At 49.8% G+C, this 16,708-nt stretch overlaps 1 protein-coding gene across 4 annotated transcripts in view; it reads right to left on the bottom strand.

The window, feature by feature from the left end:
• ABTB3 (ankyrin repeat and BTB domain containing 3) overlaps positions 1-14,883 on the bottom strand; it is a 307,733-nt gene extending 292,850 nt beyond the window's left edge. For all 4 annotated transcript variants that reach the window (XM_023631669.2, XM_023631671.2, XM_023631670.2 and 1 more), the window contains exon 1: positions 11,360-14,883. In XM_023631669.2, coding sequence (XP_023487437.2) covers positions 11,360-12,500 — 1,141 coding nt within the window. In that variant the 5' untranslated portion in view covers positions 12,501-14,883. The remainder of the gene's footprint in view (positions 1-11,359) is intronic.
• Between the last annotated feature and the right edge of the window lie 1,825 nt (positions 14,884-16,708).

The following is a 16,708-nucleotide window of genomic DNA, read 5'->3' as shown; positions in this document are numbered from 1 at the left end:
TGCCTTCAGCACACCTGATCTTCACAGGGATCGTTTGCATTGGCTCAGCCACAGCTAACAGGGCCCTCTGCACGCTGCCGGACTAGCATCTCTTTGACTGCGAGATGCACAGTAAAACTAGAGATGCTACAGCGGGGTCCTAGAGTAATCTCCAACGCTGCTGTCGACAATGTAGCCTCTCACCGGACCCTGCCTCCCAGGAATGATCTGGTTTGGAGGGGAGATGGTCTAAGGACCCAGAAACCTGGGATACTGGTGCCAGCTCTGCCCTGTGACCTTGCTACCTTGGGCAAAGCAGTGTCTCGCTCTGGGCCTCAGTTTCCCCACCTGTAAAATGTGAGGTTTGAATCAGATGCTCCCGTGGGATGAGGCATGGCATGGGTGGGAGGACGTTAGAATTTGTAGTCCCTCGGACTTGAGTTCAAATCCCTGCTCTGCTGTTTACTGTCTCAGGGACTGTGGGCAAGTTACTAAATGTTTCACAGCCTCAGCTTCTTCTTGTGTAGGATGCAGGTGATATCAACACCCAGCTGGCCTTTCTACATTCACCCTTCTCTTCCCGTCTGCTCTCAGTACTGCAGCTACATGAGCTTTTTAGAACACAAATCTGATCATAGCATCTCCCTCCTTAAAAAACCTTTCAAAGGATTTCCAGTGTCCTTGGGAAAAGACCAACTCCTTAATCTGGCAGATGCTTGGTCCAACCCCCACCCAGCTCCCCTCACTTGGTTCTCCCATTCCAGCCACACTGGCTGCTCTCCTCCTTATCATGCTCCCATTGCCACAGGCCCTTTGCACATTCTGTTTGCATTCACAGAGTACTTACTTCTCTACCTTTTCCACCAAATGGCCATACTCCAGCCTCCCTCAAGCCTCACTACCTCATCACTTACTTAGAGAAGCCTTCCCTCACTGCTAACTACATCAAGAGCCTCAGTAAAGACTCTTACAGCCCCGTGCATCTCTCCTTTGTAGCAACCATCACAGTTGTAAATTTACATCTAGACGATTATTTGATGAAAAAAATAAGTCCACTACAGGCCTGCAACTCCATGAGGGCAGGGACCATGTGGCTTAACATCTAACATAGTGCCTGCAGAAAAAGTCATAACGAATATAATAAAATCCAGCAATGCCAATATTTATTAAGCAATCTCTGCATGTCAGGCACTTTGCAACAGCCCTCATATTTAGGTTTTATTTTTATTCTCATTTAACAAAGGGGAAGACTGAGTCAGAGAGACTAGGTAACTTGCCTAATATCACACAGCTAGTAAGTGGTCAAACCCTGGAAGTCTGGTTGCTGGCAGACTAAAGTCCTTCACTCAATAAATGAAGCAGGGTCAAGGAGCAGCTCTTTAAGCAAGGAGGCCGGCACTTCTTGAGCACTTGTTAATAATAATCGCTAACAGACATTGAGTATTTACCATGTGTCCAATACTATTCTAAGGACTTTTGCGTGAATTAACTCATCTTATCCTCCTAATGACCCTATGAGGGAGTACTACCATTATCCTCATTTAGCAGATGTGGAAACCGAGGCTCAGAAAGATTACCTGGTTTGCCCAAGGTCACCTGGTTGATAGGGGGTGGAGCCGGAATTTGAACCTTGGCCCCCTAACTCCTGAGTCTGGGAAAATCCCAGCTCTGTGGTCCCCAGGGAGGACCAGAACAAATTCTCTGCTGCGCCACAGATTTCTGCATTCGGTTCTAGTGAGAAGGCTGTGCTCCCTCTGGCATCGAGCCTACCCGGCCAGGCAGGGTATGGACAGAGCTGTCCCCTGGGGACCACAAAGACACCCACTGCCCCAGGGCCTCAGCTGAGGAGGCTACCCAGCAACCTCAAGGATGGCTGGGCATGACTCATGGGGCAGCCAGGGATGGGGAAGCCAGCGGTGGGGACTAAAAAAAGACCTGTGACCTCATATTATGCAAAGGACGGTCAGCAACCATGACCACTGGCACCAAGGAGAGCCCCGCCCTCCATCCACACCCCGAGGCTGCACTAGAGTCCTTCTGGGATCCTCTCAGCGGCTCATCGGGCCCAGATTTCGCCACTGTGCTATAGCCATTCAGACCACAGGTTCTGGAGCCCAAATCCCAACTCTACCCCTTCGTAATTATGCCATCTCGAACTAGTTGTTGGCCTTTCTGAGACTCAGTTTCCTCCCCAGTGAAATGGGGATAGGGAACACCCACTTCACAAGAACAGTGTGAAGACTGAAGAAGGTAGCATGTGTGAAAGACCCAGTGCCTGGCTCAGCAGCTCTTGATCCCCTGTGGATGCCACGCACGGGATGGAGCGGGGAGGAGACAGGAGCACAGCACAGGTTGCCTGCAGCACCTGCTCTTCTGGATTTATACTTCACCCATGCCTGAGAGCTTCGCACCAATTCACTGTCAAGCCACGTAGCACCCCACTTCCAGAATAGGATGATGATAACAATCATAAAGATAAAGGATAACAGTTGTTAAGGATGTACCATGTATGACACACTGGGAAAAACACTTTGAATCCACCATATCATTTGTTTTTAATAATATTTTAATCTTCACGAACACTCTATGAGGCAGTCCAGAGCCAGATTGCTTGGGGTCAAATCTGACCCACCACTCACCTACTGTGTCACCTTAGGCAAATTCTTTAAACTTTCTGTTCCTCAACATCCTAACCTGTACAATGGGAATAATAATAATAATAGCACCCATTTCATAAGGTTGTGGTGAGGATTAAAAAATGAACAACCTGGGGCCGGCCCCGTGGCCGAGTGGTTAAGTTCGAGGGCTCCACTTCGGTGGCCCAGGGTTTCACCCGTTCAGATCCTGGGCGCAGACAAGACACCACTCATCAAGCCATGCTGAGGCGGTGTCCTACATGTCACAACTACGAGGACCCACAACTAAAAATATACAACTGTGTACTGGGGGGCTTTGGGGAGAAAAAGGAAAAATAAAATCTTAAAAAAAAATTTTTTTTCTAAATGAACAACCCAATTAAAAAATGGGCAGAGGATCTGAACAGACAATTTTCCAACAGGCACAGGAAAAGATGTTCAACATCACTAATTATTAGAGAAATGAAAATCAAAACTACAATGAGATGTCATCTCCCATCTGTCAGAATGACTATTATTAAAAAGACAAGAAATAACAAGTGTTGGAGAGGATGTGGAGAAAAGGGAGCCCTCCTGCACTGCTGGTGGGAGTGCAAACTGGTGCAGCCACTATGGAAAACAGTGTGGAGATTCCTCAAAAAACTAAAAATACAAATACCATAGGATCCAGCTATTCTATTTCTGGGTATTTAACCAAAGGACACAAAAATACTAATTCAAAAAGACAAGATGCACCCCTATGTTCATTGCAGCATTATTCACAATAGTCAAGACTTGGAAACAACCTAAGTGCCCATCAACAGATGAATAGATAAAGAAGATGTGGTATATATACACAATGGAATACTACTCTGCCGTAAAAAAGATGAAATCATGCCATTTGCAACAACATGGATGGACCTTGAGGGTAATATGCCAAGTGAAATAAGTCAGACAGAGAAAGACTATTACTGTATGATTTCACTCATATGTGGGAGATAAACAAACACACAGATACGGAGAACAGATTGGTGGTCACCAGAGGGGAAGGGGGTGAGGAGGTGGGCGACAGGGGTAAAGGGGCACATATGTATGGTGACAGATGGAAACTAGACTTTCGGTGGTGAACACGGTACAGTATATACAGAAGCTGAAATAGAATGATGTAGACCTGATATTTACATAATGTTACAAACCAATGTGACTCAATAAAAAAAGTTACTATATGGCGGCAGAAGTATCTAGCTTTCTATCAAAAATTTACGCCCCTCCAATAGTGTAGAATTGTGGCTGCCCTGCTGGAGACCACAGTTCCCAGCCCCCTTGTATCTAGTTGAGGCCATGTGACTGAGTTCCGACCACTGGAATATGAAAGGAACTGATAGACCCACATTCAGGGCTGTCCGATAAAAACCTCCCACACAATCCTCCACACTCTGTTGTCCCCAGTCAGGGAAGTTCCTGGGAGTCACGTGTTCAGACGGCAGACCCTCCATCAACTTCCATGGAACAGAGCTCCTCCCTCCCCTGCCATCAACTGGACTCAACATGAATGAGAAAACAACTCTTACTGTCTTCACCCCCTAAGATGTTAGGGTTTATCTGATGCAACAGCTAGCATTACTCTAACTAATAAAGAAATTGGCACCAGAAGTGGGGCGCTTAAATAAAAGGCATTGGCTTAGAAATCAGATGGCAGGTTATGATATTAGAGGCTGTGAAACTGGAGACCCATGTCATACAGCAGTAAAATGTTTGGCTGAACCATCATCTATGATAACTTAGAAGGCAGAACTCATGCCTAGTGAGCCTGTAAGCTGTAGAGGAAGAGGCTTGAGAAAAATAATAGTAATAGAGTTTGCTGATTGTTCCTGGCTGAACTCAATAAGGTATTAGGGAAAGACAGGAGCTCAGGCACAAATTAGCCAGTTTGCAAGGAAAATGGGACAGAAATAGTAGAGAGGTGAACAAGATAATTATTTCTAGACCCCAAACAATAAGACTTAAGATCGAAAGACTTTTAAGTGAAATAAATATCAGATTAAGGGTATAAGCTTCCTACCTATACCTGATGGCCTCAAGGTAGGTGCCATTAAGTTGAGAGAGAGAGGGAGGAATGGGTTGAGAAAGATAAGAAATAATCTGGGCTTGAGAAATAAGTCTGGGAAATAACTCTGGGTGTGGCTACTGGCACATCAGACATCCTAGATGAAAATCCTACGGGGTTGTTGAAGGAATTGCATTGGCAAAATCAATAAGCCGGGACTTTAAAAAGCTTTTACTCTTACAGTGTTAAAAACAATCCTTGGGCCTCTAAAATTTCAAGGGCAGGAACTAGGTTACAAAAGATGTGGAGCCTCAGGGAGGTCATACTCCCCAAGACCCACTTCAAGTGCGGCCAAGAAGAATAATCAACCGAGAAAATCCTCCCAGAAGGCAGAGCCAGGAGCATGGAGAACAATGAACCACGAAATTGCTCCCAGAGAGCAGAATCTGGGCTTAAGCAAGGAACGTCTCCCGCTTCCGGGGCACGGCCACATCGTGCATGCTTGGCAAAATTTCATAACTACTAAGGACCAGTGACTTCTGTGTGTCTTCCACTGTTGCCTTTTCCTAATAGGTTATCCTCCAATATGGCATCTGGGCACCGAGTGGAAGATAACAAGTCTCTTTTGGCTCATGGCCTGAATCACGAGGAGTCACGTTCAACCCAATGGATGGCACAGAGATTCACCCAAGGATCCTGAACGTCAAGTTGGAAGCAGAGATTGGATAGAACATGAGTTTCCTCCCTGTGGAAAAGGGAACACGTTTTGTGTGTGAGAAGGATGCACACAGATATTCAGTGGCCAGGGGGCCAGTGACACATCTGGCCAAGGATATAAGGGCTCAGGGTTAGCCGATAACACCTTTCTTAAGATCCTCCACATGCTCCTCCCTCTACTTATCGGCTGGATGAATGTCAAAGGAAGGCCCTAAAGGCCACACGTTGAAGATAAAGAGAGCACCGCCTCCCTCAGTCTTGGCACCTAAATGACCTTCCTGCCTCCTCCCACCCCGCTCCTCTCCCACTCAGACTCCAGTGAGTAAGAAATGACCTTCTCTTGCATTAGGCTCCTGCGATTCGGGGCTGTCTTTTATAATAGCTAATGTAGCTGTAACAATTATAATACAGAGAGCTTTTGAAACAGCACCTGGCATATAATAAGCACTATATAAGTGTAACTATTATTATTACAATACCCATTTTACAGATAGGTAAACTGCAAGTTATGGGTGTGTCTGACTCCAAAGTCAATTACTATTTTATATTTACCTCTCAGTGGATGATAATCAGACCCATTTTATAGGTTAAGTTTGGTGCCTGGGTCAAGGTCACAAATAATAACAGACTCAGAATTAGAGGCCTTTCTCCTATTTAAAGGTCATCAGCAACCCCACCCCTGACCCGAGGTCTCCAGGTTGGTCCCCCGTTGTTTTATTTTGCTGTTATTTTTATATCATGTTTCAGGAAGCACCCTACTTGCAAAGATCCCAGCACTGAACTGGCAAGTCTGCATAAAAAACCAAATAACCCTCCATTGACCCAAATTCCAAGTTTTAATTTACATTGAGCTAGTTAATTAAAAACGTGCTCTGTGAGCACAGAACTGCTGTGGCTGGCTCTGGAGATTGCTTCTGCCGTTCTCCATAAAAAGCTGGGTTTCTTCTGTGACGTTTTTGTCCAGTACAGCAACGCTGCACCGTGGAACAGCAGGACCAAACTGGAGGACAAGAAAATGCTGACTAAGCATCTAGTCTCCGGAGCAACAGGAAAATAAATGACCTGAACACCACCTTACGCACCAATCCAGTGTTGGTGAGGCAAGACCTCATGTTAATTAATGTTTATAAAGTGATTGGGTATCCCTGAAATGAAAGAGACTATTCTAAATCCCCAAAGTATTATTATTACCACCAGCCTGAATAATCTGTTTTTTAAGGAAGCCATTATTATTGAGTGCCTACTATGTGACAGATGTTTTCACATACTTGATCTGACTTAATCCTCTTAATCCCCCTATGCGGTAGGTTTGGATTTTCTTCCTTTTTTATGCTTTTTTTGGGGGGCAATCCTCACTGTACAGATGAGAAAACCAAATTCAGCAAACGTCATTTGCTAGAAAGTGGCCAAGCTGAAATTAAAGGCTAGATCTTCTAAGTCTAAAGTCCTTCTCTCTTTCATCACACCACACTGCCCCTTCCAGTCTTCCCTTCAGATTCTTTCTGCATTTAAAACCAAATTTCATTCAAGGATGCCTGCGGCTTTTTTTTTTTTTTGGTATGTCTTTTTTTTATTGAAGTGTATTTTGCAATACAGTGAAACGCACAAGTCTTAAGCTTACAATGCAGCATGTTTTGACCAATGCATATACCTCCATACCACTGTCAATGTAAGGGACATTTCTATCACCCCAGAAAGTTCCCTGGCACCTCTTCACTAAGGATGCTTGTTTAAAAAAATACAGCAAAAAAATGAGCTACTTTCCTTTCACCAAAACAATCTTTTTGTGACCTTGGCGGCGGGGGCATGTCACTTGCACAGTGGGTCCATCCCTGAGGTGGATGCACTGAATTATCTGATGCTGGAAATATCAGGAAGAGGTACCCAGCTAAAATTCTGCACCCTGCTGGCTCCCTCCACACTGAATGGATGGGGATGAGTTCATCTGGATGAAATAGAGGCGAGATACCATTGGGCCTGGATTTATCACAACCGCCATCACCATTTTGGCCTCTACCGTGTGTCAGGCATCAGAGTGTAACACCCTTATACACATAATCTCATTTCATCCTAATTATTGTTTCCATCTTACAGCTAAGGAAACTGGAACTCAGAGAGGTTAGGGACATACCTAAGAACACACAGCTAGAAAATGGCAGCCTTGAAATTCAAACCCAGGAGGTCTGACTTCAGAGGCCTTTACAGACGTTGATGGGTAATTTTAAAGCCCAAAGATTTAATGGGCCCATTATATTCATTCAACAAACCGTACTCAGCATCTACTAAGTGCTAGGTGCTGGGTTGAGTGATATGGAAGGAGCTACAAAGATGAGTAAGATACAAGCTTGCACTGGAGGTACCATAGTGTGATGGAGAGTCACTTACAGCAAGGTCAAGGTCAGGATCCCCAAGACATGGGGAAAGGGCTGTGTAAGGCCCGGGTTTGGGGAGTAGTGGAAGGGTTGCATCAAGGAGGTCCTCACAGAGATGCTGGAAAGATTTCTCTTGATCCAAGTCTTCATGGATGTGTGGGAAGTGGTCAGCTCTGGAGGGGTTTAAGCTTAGAGGTAAAACATACACAATGGCATGGTGAAGCCCTTCTGTCTGCTCCTTATTTAGCTTCAGCAAAATCAATCAAGCCCAGTTTTAAAACCCCACAGGCATGCAACACACACTGAGGTCTCTAAGCTGCTACCCTACCTCTTCCTAACAGCTGAAAATCAACAGAAGAAAAAACCTAGCTCTGAAGGGTAAAGAGTCACTGCAGAGTTCATGCCTTCAGCCCGTGCACGTGATTGTTGAAAGCCACCAAGCCCTCCGGGTTCCCTATGATCAGGTTCAGGATTCCTTGGGCCTGGCAGTTTAGCAGCAGCAAATAAGAAAGGTGGACAGGTGCAGAGATGGCAGTAAGAAGGGGCCACTAAGGTAGAAAGACTTGAAAAGATGACGCAAGACACTCAAAAATCAACAGCTTCTTTCAGGACATCGCTGTATAACATTACACAATAGCTTGCTCAACTCAACAGGCATCTCATAAGCTGCAGCTGTGTACCAGGCCCTTAGACTTGGCGGAGGATATAAAAACATGAAGTCCAGTACCGCCAGTGCAGTTTGATAGGAACAAAAGGTGGATAAATCGGGACAGAAAGAACGTCAGGCTGTAAGGGGTCTCTGCTTCACTGTGTAGGTAATGAAGGGCAAGTAGGATGGCCTGAAGGCAGGGAATGCATCTGTCACTAAAGAGCAAGACAGTGAAGTTCACTGTGCCTCAGTTTCAGTATAACAGGGATAATCGTAGTACCTTTTCAAGGGAATGCTGTAGACCAAATGGGTCAATATAGACTAGTTTTGCACGAGTGTCAGCTGTTATTACCTTTACACTTGCTCTATCCTGGATTGACTAACTGCTCAATAAATATTGATGAGCAAACGAATTCACAAATGAATGAATAAGTGATGCCACTGAGTTAAAGGGGAAAAAAATCGATTGTGTAAGGCGTGGGCTCCTTAATAAGGCTTGCAGATCAGAAAGACGGCCATGCGAAAACAGTTTAAGAAACAGGTTTGATGTTTAATGTATGTTTCAAATACACAAGAAAGTAATCGCTCCTTCCTTAACTCTTCTGCATAAATGACCTGCCATTTTAAATAAGCCCAAGGAAAAGAGAAAAAGAGATCACAATGAAATTACAGTATATCTCATACCAAGAGATGGCTGAAGGGGCCCTGAAACCCAGGAGTTAAGCTCTGCTGTGGGAAACGCTGTGATGGCAGCAAACCCCAACCACCACACACTCAGCCTGCCCAAAACCAACTCTGTGGCCTGCTCCTTCCTTAAATTATACTTACTCCAAAAAGGATAAACACAAAAACTGTCTTTAAAAGATGTTAAGGATCATAAAAGTAAAACCAATTTGAAAAAACAGAGAGGCTACTAACACAAACAGACCGAGCTAGAAGAGGACCTGGGGGTCTCTCGCAGATCTAGGCCCCTATTTGACAGATAAGAAGTCTGGGGCCCAGAGAAGGGAAGTGAGTCAACCAAAATCATAACTTCAAGAGAATGGCAAAGACAGACATGGAGCAGGGCATCCAGATTCCCGAACCGGAGCCTCACGGGCTCATTCCTCCCAAAGGAAATATGGAGAGAGAAGGAAGGAGAGGTTCCATCCCAGCAGGGGCTGAGGGTTTGGGGGGCCAGGACTGAGTAAAGGACGATCGTAAAAAGGGGGAGTTAATTCCCAGGGCTGTGGGCGCTCCGGTGGGAAGAAAATGAAGCCCTCTGCGCTTTGCGGGGCTGGGGAGTAGGGTTCCAGACTGAACAATCCTGTCCAAAGCTCCTGGGTTTTGCAGGTGAACCCTTCCCCTTGTGAAGAAGCGCACACAAAGACCAAAGCCGTCTCCCAGATGTTTCCATCTTAGTCCGGATTTCACGTGTGGGTGGCGTGGGTGGGGGGATGGGGAGCCTCGCAGATGCCTTCGCTTTAGGGTTGCGCCCTCCGTTGGCAGCAGAGGTGGAAGGGCTCTGGCAAAGAGATCCCGAAGAGTCTTGGGGATCAACGCGGAAGTCGCGAGCCCGCCCCCGCCACACACACACACACACACACACACACACACGCTTTGCTCCCTTCTTTCCCCTCCCCCAACAATGATCAAAGCCAGGTGAAGGGACCCAGAGCTAGAGGGTCGGTTTCCGAAGGGCTTCTGGACCCGCGCGCCTGCTCGCTCCTGCGCACACTCACATACACACGCACATACACGCACACACTCACATGCACACACTTGGCACCCCCAGAGGCCGAGCCGCGCCCGCCGCATCTCTCCGTCAGCCCCCGGGAAACGGACAGGCAGCAACATGAATGAAATCTGCCCAGAAAGACTGCATTTCAGCTCCAACCACGCAATCTCGGGCCAAACCGCTGAATGTGTAACAAAGTTTTATTTCGCTTTTGGAGTCTCCAGTTACGCTTCTACCATTTCCTGTGGAAAATTGAAGCTTTGAAGTGTCTAGCTCCGGCTTTCGCAGACAGGCCGGACCGCCAGCTCGAGCTCTCGAAAACAAGAAGCCCCAGCCCCACCCCCTCCGCCGCCAGAATTGCAGGTTCAAACCCACCCAGGTCTGGCCTGCAAAACGGGAGGGTGCGGGAGGGAATGACAGAACCTGCTGGAAACGACGCCCTAAACTGACAACCCCCTCCAGAACCCCGCCCCACTCCCTTCCTGCCCTGGTCCCTAGTGGCTGGCGCTCCTTAAGCCAAGTGGTGACAGCTGCAGCTCCCTGCCACAGGGAACCGCGAGCTGCAAGAGCTGGGAGGTCGGAATTGGGGGTGGGGGGTGTCCATTGCGCAGGACCCACCAGCTGTGAGCTCTGGCCCTCAAAACCTGCCCCGGAAAAACTTGAGACCTGAAAGTCTTCCCGCTCCACCCTCTCACCACACACACCTCTCCCCTACTGTTTCTAGGCCGAGCGAGCTCTCAAACGTTCTGCCTTTAGAGCCGCGGGGCCTCTCCTTTACCAGCTCACGGACAGAGTCCCCGAGGGTGCGGGAAAGTATGCGGACCGGGCGGCGGAGGGAGGAATAAGCCTCCTCCCCAATTCCAGGGAGCCAAACTTGTGCGCCCGGGAATTTGGCATCATCAAGGTCAAAAAACCAGGGGTCTGGCAGAAATATGTCCTAGGCGCAAATGACTGCAAACCTGTTCCCCACAATGGTGTCGGATTCTTCCCACAGCCTGCAGGAGGCAGCCGCCGCCCCGCCCGGCACTGGGGGCGGAACCGCGCGCTCTGGGACTTGGCACCTTAGGAGCCGCGGGAAGTATGAGGATCCCGAGCGCAGGAGGGAACAGGCGGGTTTCGGGCCGCCTCCAAGTCGGCGGTCCCATCAGAGGCTTGGGACTGCAGCGGGTGGCTAGAACGACGCGGGAGGGGGACGCGAGGCAAACTTGCGAGGACAGTCGGCCGGGTTGGGTGGGAGGGGGCGGCACCTGCGCGGCCACTTACCGCTGGCGTTCTTCCCGCAGATGAGGTGCTGATAGGGCTGCAGGAGCCCCCATATCTCGGAGTCGTTGTTGACAGTATGCTCCAGCGTCTCCACGGTGAACTTGGGCGCCTCGTGGAGCGCGTGGTGGTGGAGATGGTGGTGGTTGACCGCGGCGGCCGGCGGGGCTGCGGCGGCGGCGGCAGCGGCGGCCGGCGGGGCGCAACAGCTGCTGCCCCCGCTGGCGCTGCTGGCTGCGCTGCAGGCGCCGCCGCTCGCCGTTCCCCCTCCGGGCGCCTCCCGCTCTTTATCCACCGCGGGGGCCGCGCCGGGGCCGGAGCCTGGGCCTGGACCGGAGCTGGAGCCCGGACCGGGACCACTGCAGCTCCGGGGCAGCCCGGAGGCCACGACCCGCGCGTAGATGTCCCGGAAGAGGCTCTCCATGCAGGCCGTCAGGTAGATGGCGGCGTGCTCGTGGATGCGCAGCGCCACGCGGCTGTCTACCATCCAGCGGTACACGCGGCCCACGGAGAAGGTGAGGCCACAGCGCGCAGACTTGCCGCGGCCCAGGCGGTCGCCGCCGGCACTGCTCATGTTGTAGAGAGACAGCGCGGCCAGCGCGGCCGCCGTGCAGTGCGCCGCCAGGCCCCAAGACAGCACGATCTCCATGGCGCTCTTGATCTCGTACTTGGTGCACTTAGCGAAGCGCAGGCTCAGGCGCTGCGCCTCTTTGGCGATGCGTACCAGCGCCCGGCTCACCAGCGTCGACAGCTTCGCCAGCGCGTCTTTGGGCAGGCCGCCGGGGGCCACCGGGCCTGCCCGGGGATCGCGCGAGCGCAGCAGCAGCGCCTCCAGCTCCTGGAGGGTCCAGGGGACCTCGTCGAGGTCCGGCAGCAGCCGCGAGCAGTGCTGGCCGGCGCAGTCCAGCCCCTCGGAGTCTTCCACCAGGGCAGTGTTGACGGTGTCAAAGCTGTTGTGCCGGCTGTGCATGGAGTCAGCTAGAGGCGGCCAGCAGCTCCCGCCATACGGGGACGCCGGGTGCGAGTCGGAACAGCACAGGGACAAGTTGGAGGAGCGCACCGAGTCCGCCGCGCCACCATAACCCGAGTCCAGCGTCAGATCCTCCAGCGTCCGCACCACGGGCTTCTTACCTCTCCTGGCCATCGCTACGCCACTTCATGCTGCGGCCGCCGGGGAGCCGAGGGGAAGGAGCAGCGAGGAGCAGCAGACGCCGGGGCGCGGGCACAGCCGAGTCCGCGCCGCCTCGGCTCACTTTTCCACCAGCCGCTACTACCAAGTGTTACTACTTTCGGCTGCCTCCTGGAGCCGCCGCCGGTGGAATACACAGGGCAGACCCTGGAGTCATCTTCCAGAGCCCGGGCCGGAGCTGGGGCGCACTGAGGACAAGCCAGGCCGGGAGGGAAGCTCACGCCGGGACTCGCCCCTTTCTTCCAAAATAAAATAAAAAGTGTCTGACCCGCTCCTCCCTGGGCCCAGCTGGGCGCAGAAGCCGCCAGGCACTGGCCTCGGTGTTCGTAGGACGGAAATCGACCCAGATGCCACCGCAGCAGCAGCTCCTCCGGCAGCTGGCTCTGGGCTCCGGGCTCCCGGCTCCCGTCTCCCGGCCCGGGCTCGCTCGGCGCCCGCCCGCCCCGCACTGAAGCGCAGCCGAGACCGCGGCGGCTGCAAACCCTCCCGAACCCCGCAAACCCGGAGCAGCCAGCGGGGCGGGCGTATGTAAAGCAGCGCCGGCGGAGAGCCAATGGGATCAGGGCATGCTAATCACCTCGCTTTTTTTTTTTTTTTTTAATTCCGCAGCCCCGCCCCTCACACGGGCCCGGGGCGGTGACCAAGGCTACAGGAAGTGGGGAGCCTCGGGCTGGAAATTGGGGGGCCTGTGGGAGCGCAGAGACGGGGACTGCCCTCATGCTGCTGTCCCTGACCCTCAGGCTCCTGGCTTTGGTACCAGAACAGGAGGGTGGTAGATTGGGCAGGTGACCCCCGCCCCCCCCCATCCACCGAGGTGTGCTCCCCTCAGCGGTTTGCAAAGTGTGTGCCTGGGATTGCTTTCTGCCCCAGAGTTTCGGATTTCACTTTCCTTTCTTCTTTAATTCGTACACGAAGCGTGGTTTTTCTCCCTCTCCCCTTCCCCCACCTTCGGGTCCCCAAACCAATTAAAGCGGTCCTCTTTCAGTCCCAGTTTGCCCCAGCTTGGAGGGAAATAAGAAACTAGGAGAGTGAAGGGGCCAGGGCGATGCATACCACTGAACGGCTAATCTGTGGACATTAGCCACCTGCCACCAGGCGCATTAACTAGGTTCCTTCCGGTAGCCAGAAGGACCCTGCGCCCATCCTTCAAAGGGCTGCGGGTGTGCTGGTGGGAAGGCTCGTGTCCCACTCTGTCGTTCTGGTGGGTATGGTTCCAGACAGCTCAACTTTAAAAAGGGTAAGTTTGCAGGGAGGAGAGTCTTCTTTTTTGATTGAAGAAAGATATAACATATATGCATGACACGGCTGCATTTATGTCAAAGGGCAGAAACCAGATCTTATTCACCTGGGGATCCCCAGCACCCCCACAATGTCTCTGCCTGACGTAGGGGCTCTCTTCTTCTGGCTGGCTAGAATTTTCCACTTGGAAGTCCCCTCCTATAGGAGGGTAGCCCAGATCCTTCAATACTGGCTTGGGTGTTTCAACTGCCCATCCTCCTCTGAGACTATTGATTTCTGGGCTTTTGTTGCGGGAGATTGTTACAGCCTGATGATATGTCTAGACTGCTCCCTGGACTAGGGCTTCCCCATGCATAGGCCTGGCACAGAGTAGGCACCCAGGGACCATTTGTTGTAAATGGGTAAATGAAAGGAGGAAGGGTGTGATCTTGAACTGTTTTGAATGTTCAACAATGGACTTTCTCAGATAAGCCTTTAGATTGTCTGATGTTTCTCATATCTGTCAACCCAAATCCACTGTCACCCTTCACCACAATAAACCAACTAACCAGAGCTTGAAATGGAAAGCCACCCTTCCCTTCGCAGTGATAAACCACCATGACCCTGTAGCTACCATCCTAATACATGTGCTCATCACCTCTCACTTTGACTATTATTGTATTCTACCAACTGGTCTCCTTCTCTGCTGCCTTTTCCTTCAAACCATCCAGTCCAAGAATCTTCCAAAAGCCCTGTTCCGAGATTGTCATTCCTCTCTCGAAAAAAATTCAAAGCCTCCTCATTGCCTTCCAGACAAAGTTTATATGAATAAGTCAGAGGGAGAAAGTCAAATACCCTATGATCTCACTCACAAATAGAAGATAAAAACAACAACAAACGCACATGTAGAGACAGAGATTGGATTGGTGGTTACCAGAGGGGAAGGGGGGAGAGAGGAGGGCGAAAGGGGTGATTAGGACATGTGTGTGGCGACGGATGGTAATTAGTCCCTGGGTGGTGAACATCGTGTAATCTACACAGAAATTGAAATATAATGATGTACACCTGAAATTTATATGTTATAAACCAATGTTACCTCAACAGAAAAATAAAGTTTATATCGATTAGCTGGCCTTCAGAATCTCTTCACTCTGTTCCCAGACACTCTTTCCCTAAATATTCCAAACCTTTTATAGGGGATCACGATGGTTAATTTAGGTGCCAACCTGTGTGGGCCACAGGTGCCCTGTGTAAACATTGTTTCTGGGTGTGTCTCTGAGGGTCTTTCCAGATGAGATTAGCGTTGGAATCTGTGGGCTCAGTAGAGTAGATGGCCCTTCCCAATGCCGTTGAGCATCGTCTGATCTGAATAGAGCAAAAGGTGGAGGAAGGAGGAACTCGCCGCTGGGGCATCTCATCTCATCTTCTCCACCTCTTGACCTGGAGTTACACCATCGGCTCCCCTGCTCCTCAGGTCTTCAGACTTGGACTGAATTACACCACCAGCTTGCAAATGTCAGATTGTGGGACTTCCCAGCCTCTATAGTCACGTGAGCCAATTCCTCATAATAAATCTCTCTATATATTTTTTCTCTGTTTTTCCAGAGAATCAGAACCAACAGGATATATACATATATATATCTGATTCTCTGGAAAACCAACTAATACAGGGAGGCCACGTCTTTAAGGATCCAAACCCTGCCTTCCTTTCTAGCCTCTCACTCATCACTCCAGCCTCCTGAGCATATATTCACACTCCTGCAGACCCACAGATACACTCACACAGCTACACAGAGACATACACGGATGCATGCACACACATGAGTGCACAGACACACACACACACGCGCTATGCTCTAGTCATAATGAAATCACTTGCTTGTTTTCCAAGTTACCCTGTTGTCCCTTGCATCTGATATGCTTTTGCAAATGCTGTTTCCTGTTCTTAGGACACTTGTCTTCCTCTTCCCTACCTGGCAAACTTCTCAACCTCTAAGATTCAGCTCCAAGATTACCGCCACTGGGAAGTTTTCCCCGAGGCTGCCTGCTCTCCACCCAGCCCAGACCTGGAAAGGTGTCTCCGTCTCTGTCGCTTGGGGTTTGTTCCCAGGGCCTTTCCTCTTCTCTGCTTGTTTCCCTGGGTATCTCATCCACTCGTAGGCCTTCAGTTACCACGTGTGTGCTGATAATGCTTGAGCGATGACCACTACAAGAGTGCATGCAGCAAGAGGACTGGAAAAGCTTCATGCTCAGGGAAAAAAGACTGAAAGCGATGGGCTTAGTATTGGTTTATTTTCTTCCATGGCACCAGGTCGACTTGGGTTCCAGTACTGCCTCTGCCGATTTTCCAATTACGTATCCAGTGTTCACTCACTCAATCTCTTTTACCCTCCCTTTCTTTGCTCTTGAAATGCACAAAATAATCACACCCACCTTTACAGGGTTGCTGGGGGTTAAATGAGATTTTTCCATACTCAGGATTTAACACAGTGTCCCATCCATGACAATAACCAGATAAATGTCTGTTATTATCTTCTACATTTTCTTATTTTCTGCAATGAACACATTTCTTACAGAGTCAGGAAAAAGATGACAAATGTCTCACGTAACATCCAACTTATCCTTCAAGGCTGAGCTGAAAGGCTCCCTCCTCTAGAAGGTTTTCCTGTATCTCAGCAGACCATGCTATAGACGTTGTGCACATGTCTTCTCAGACCTTCCAGACAGCACACTCCTTGAAAGCTGAGATCTTGCCTGACGACACAGTGCCAGTACTGAGTATGCTCTTTAGTATTATGAATAAACCAAAGCATATGTCCATTTCGTTTACTAAAATAAATCATTAACGATAACGTTAAGCGTCTGACGGTGAGTAATCTCAAAACACCAAGAATAATAAATACCTCAACCAGATTAAATATTAGCCCCATGCTATTAGAAAATTC

This window comes from Equus caballus, chromosome 28, assembly GCF_041296265.1.
Source record: "Equus caballus isolate H_3958 breed thoroughbred chromosome 28, TB-T2T, whole genome shotgun sequence".
NCBI lineage: Eukaryota > Metazoa > Chordata > Mammalia > Perissodactyla > Equidae > Equus > Equus caballus.
The sequence above is the reverse complement of the archived record's forward strand: the minus strand, read 5'-3'. Positions and strand labels throughout refer to the sequence as shown.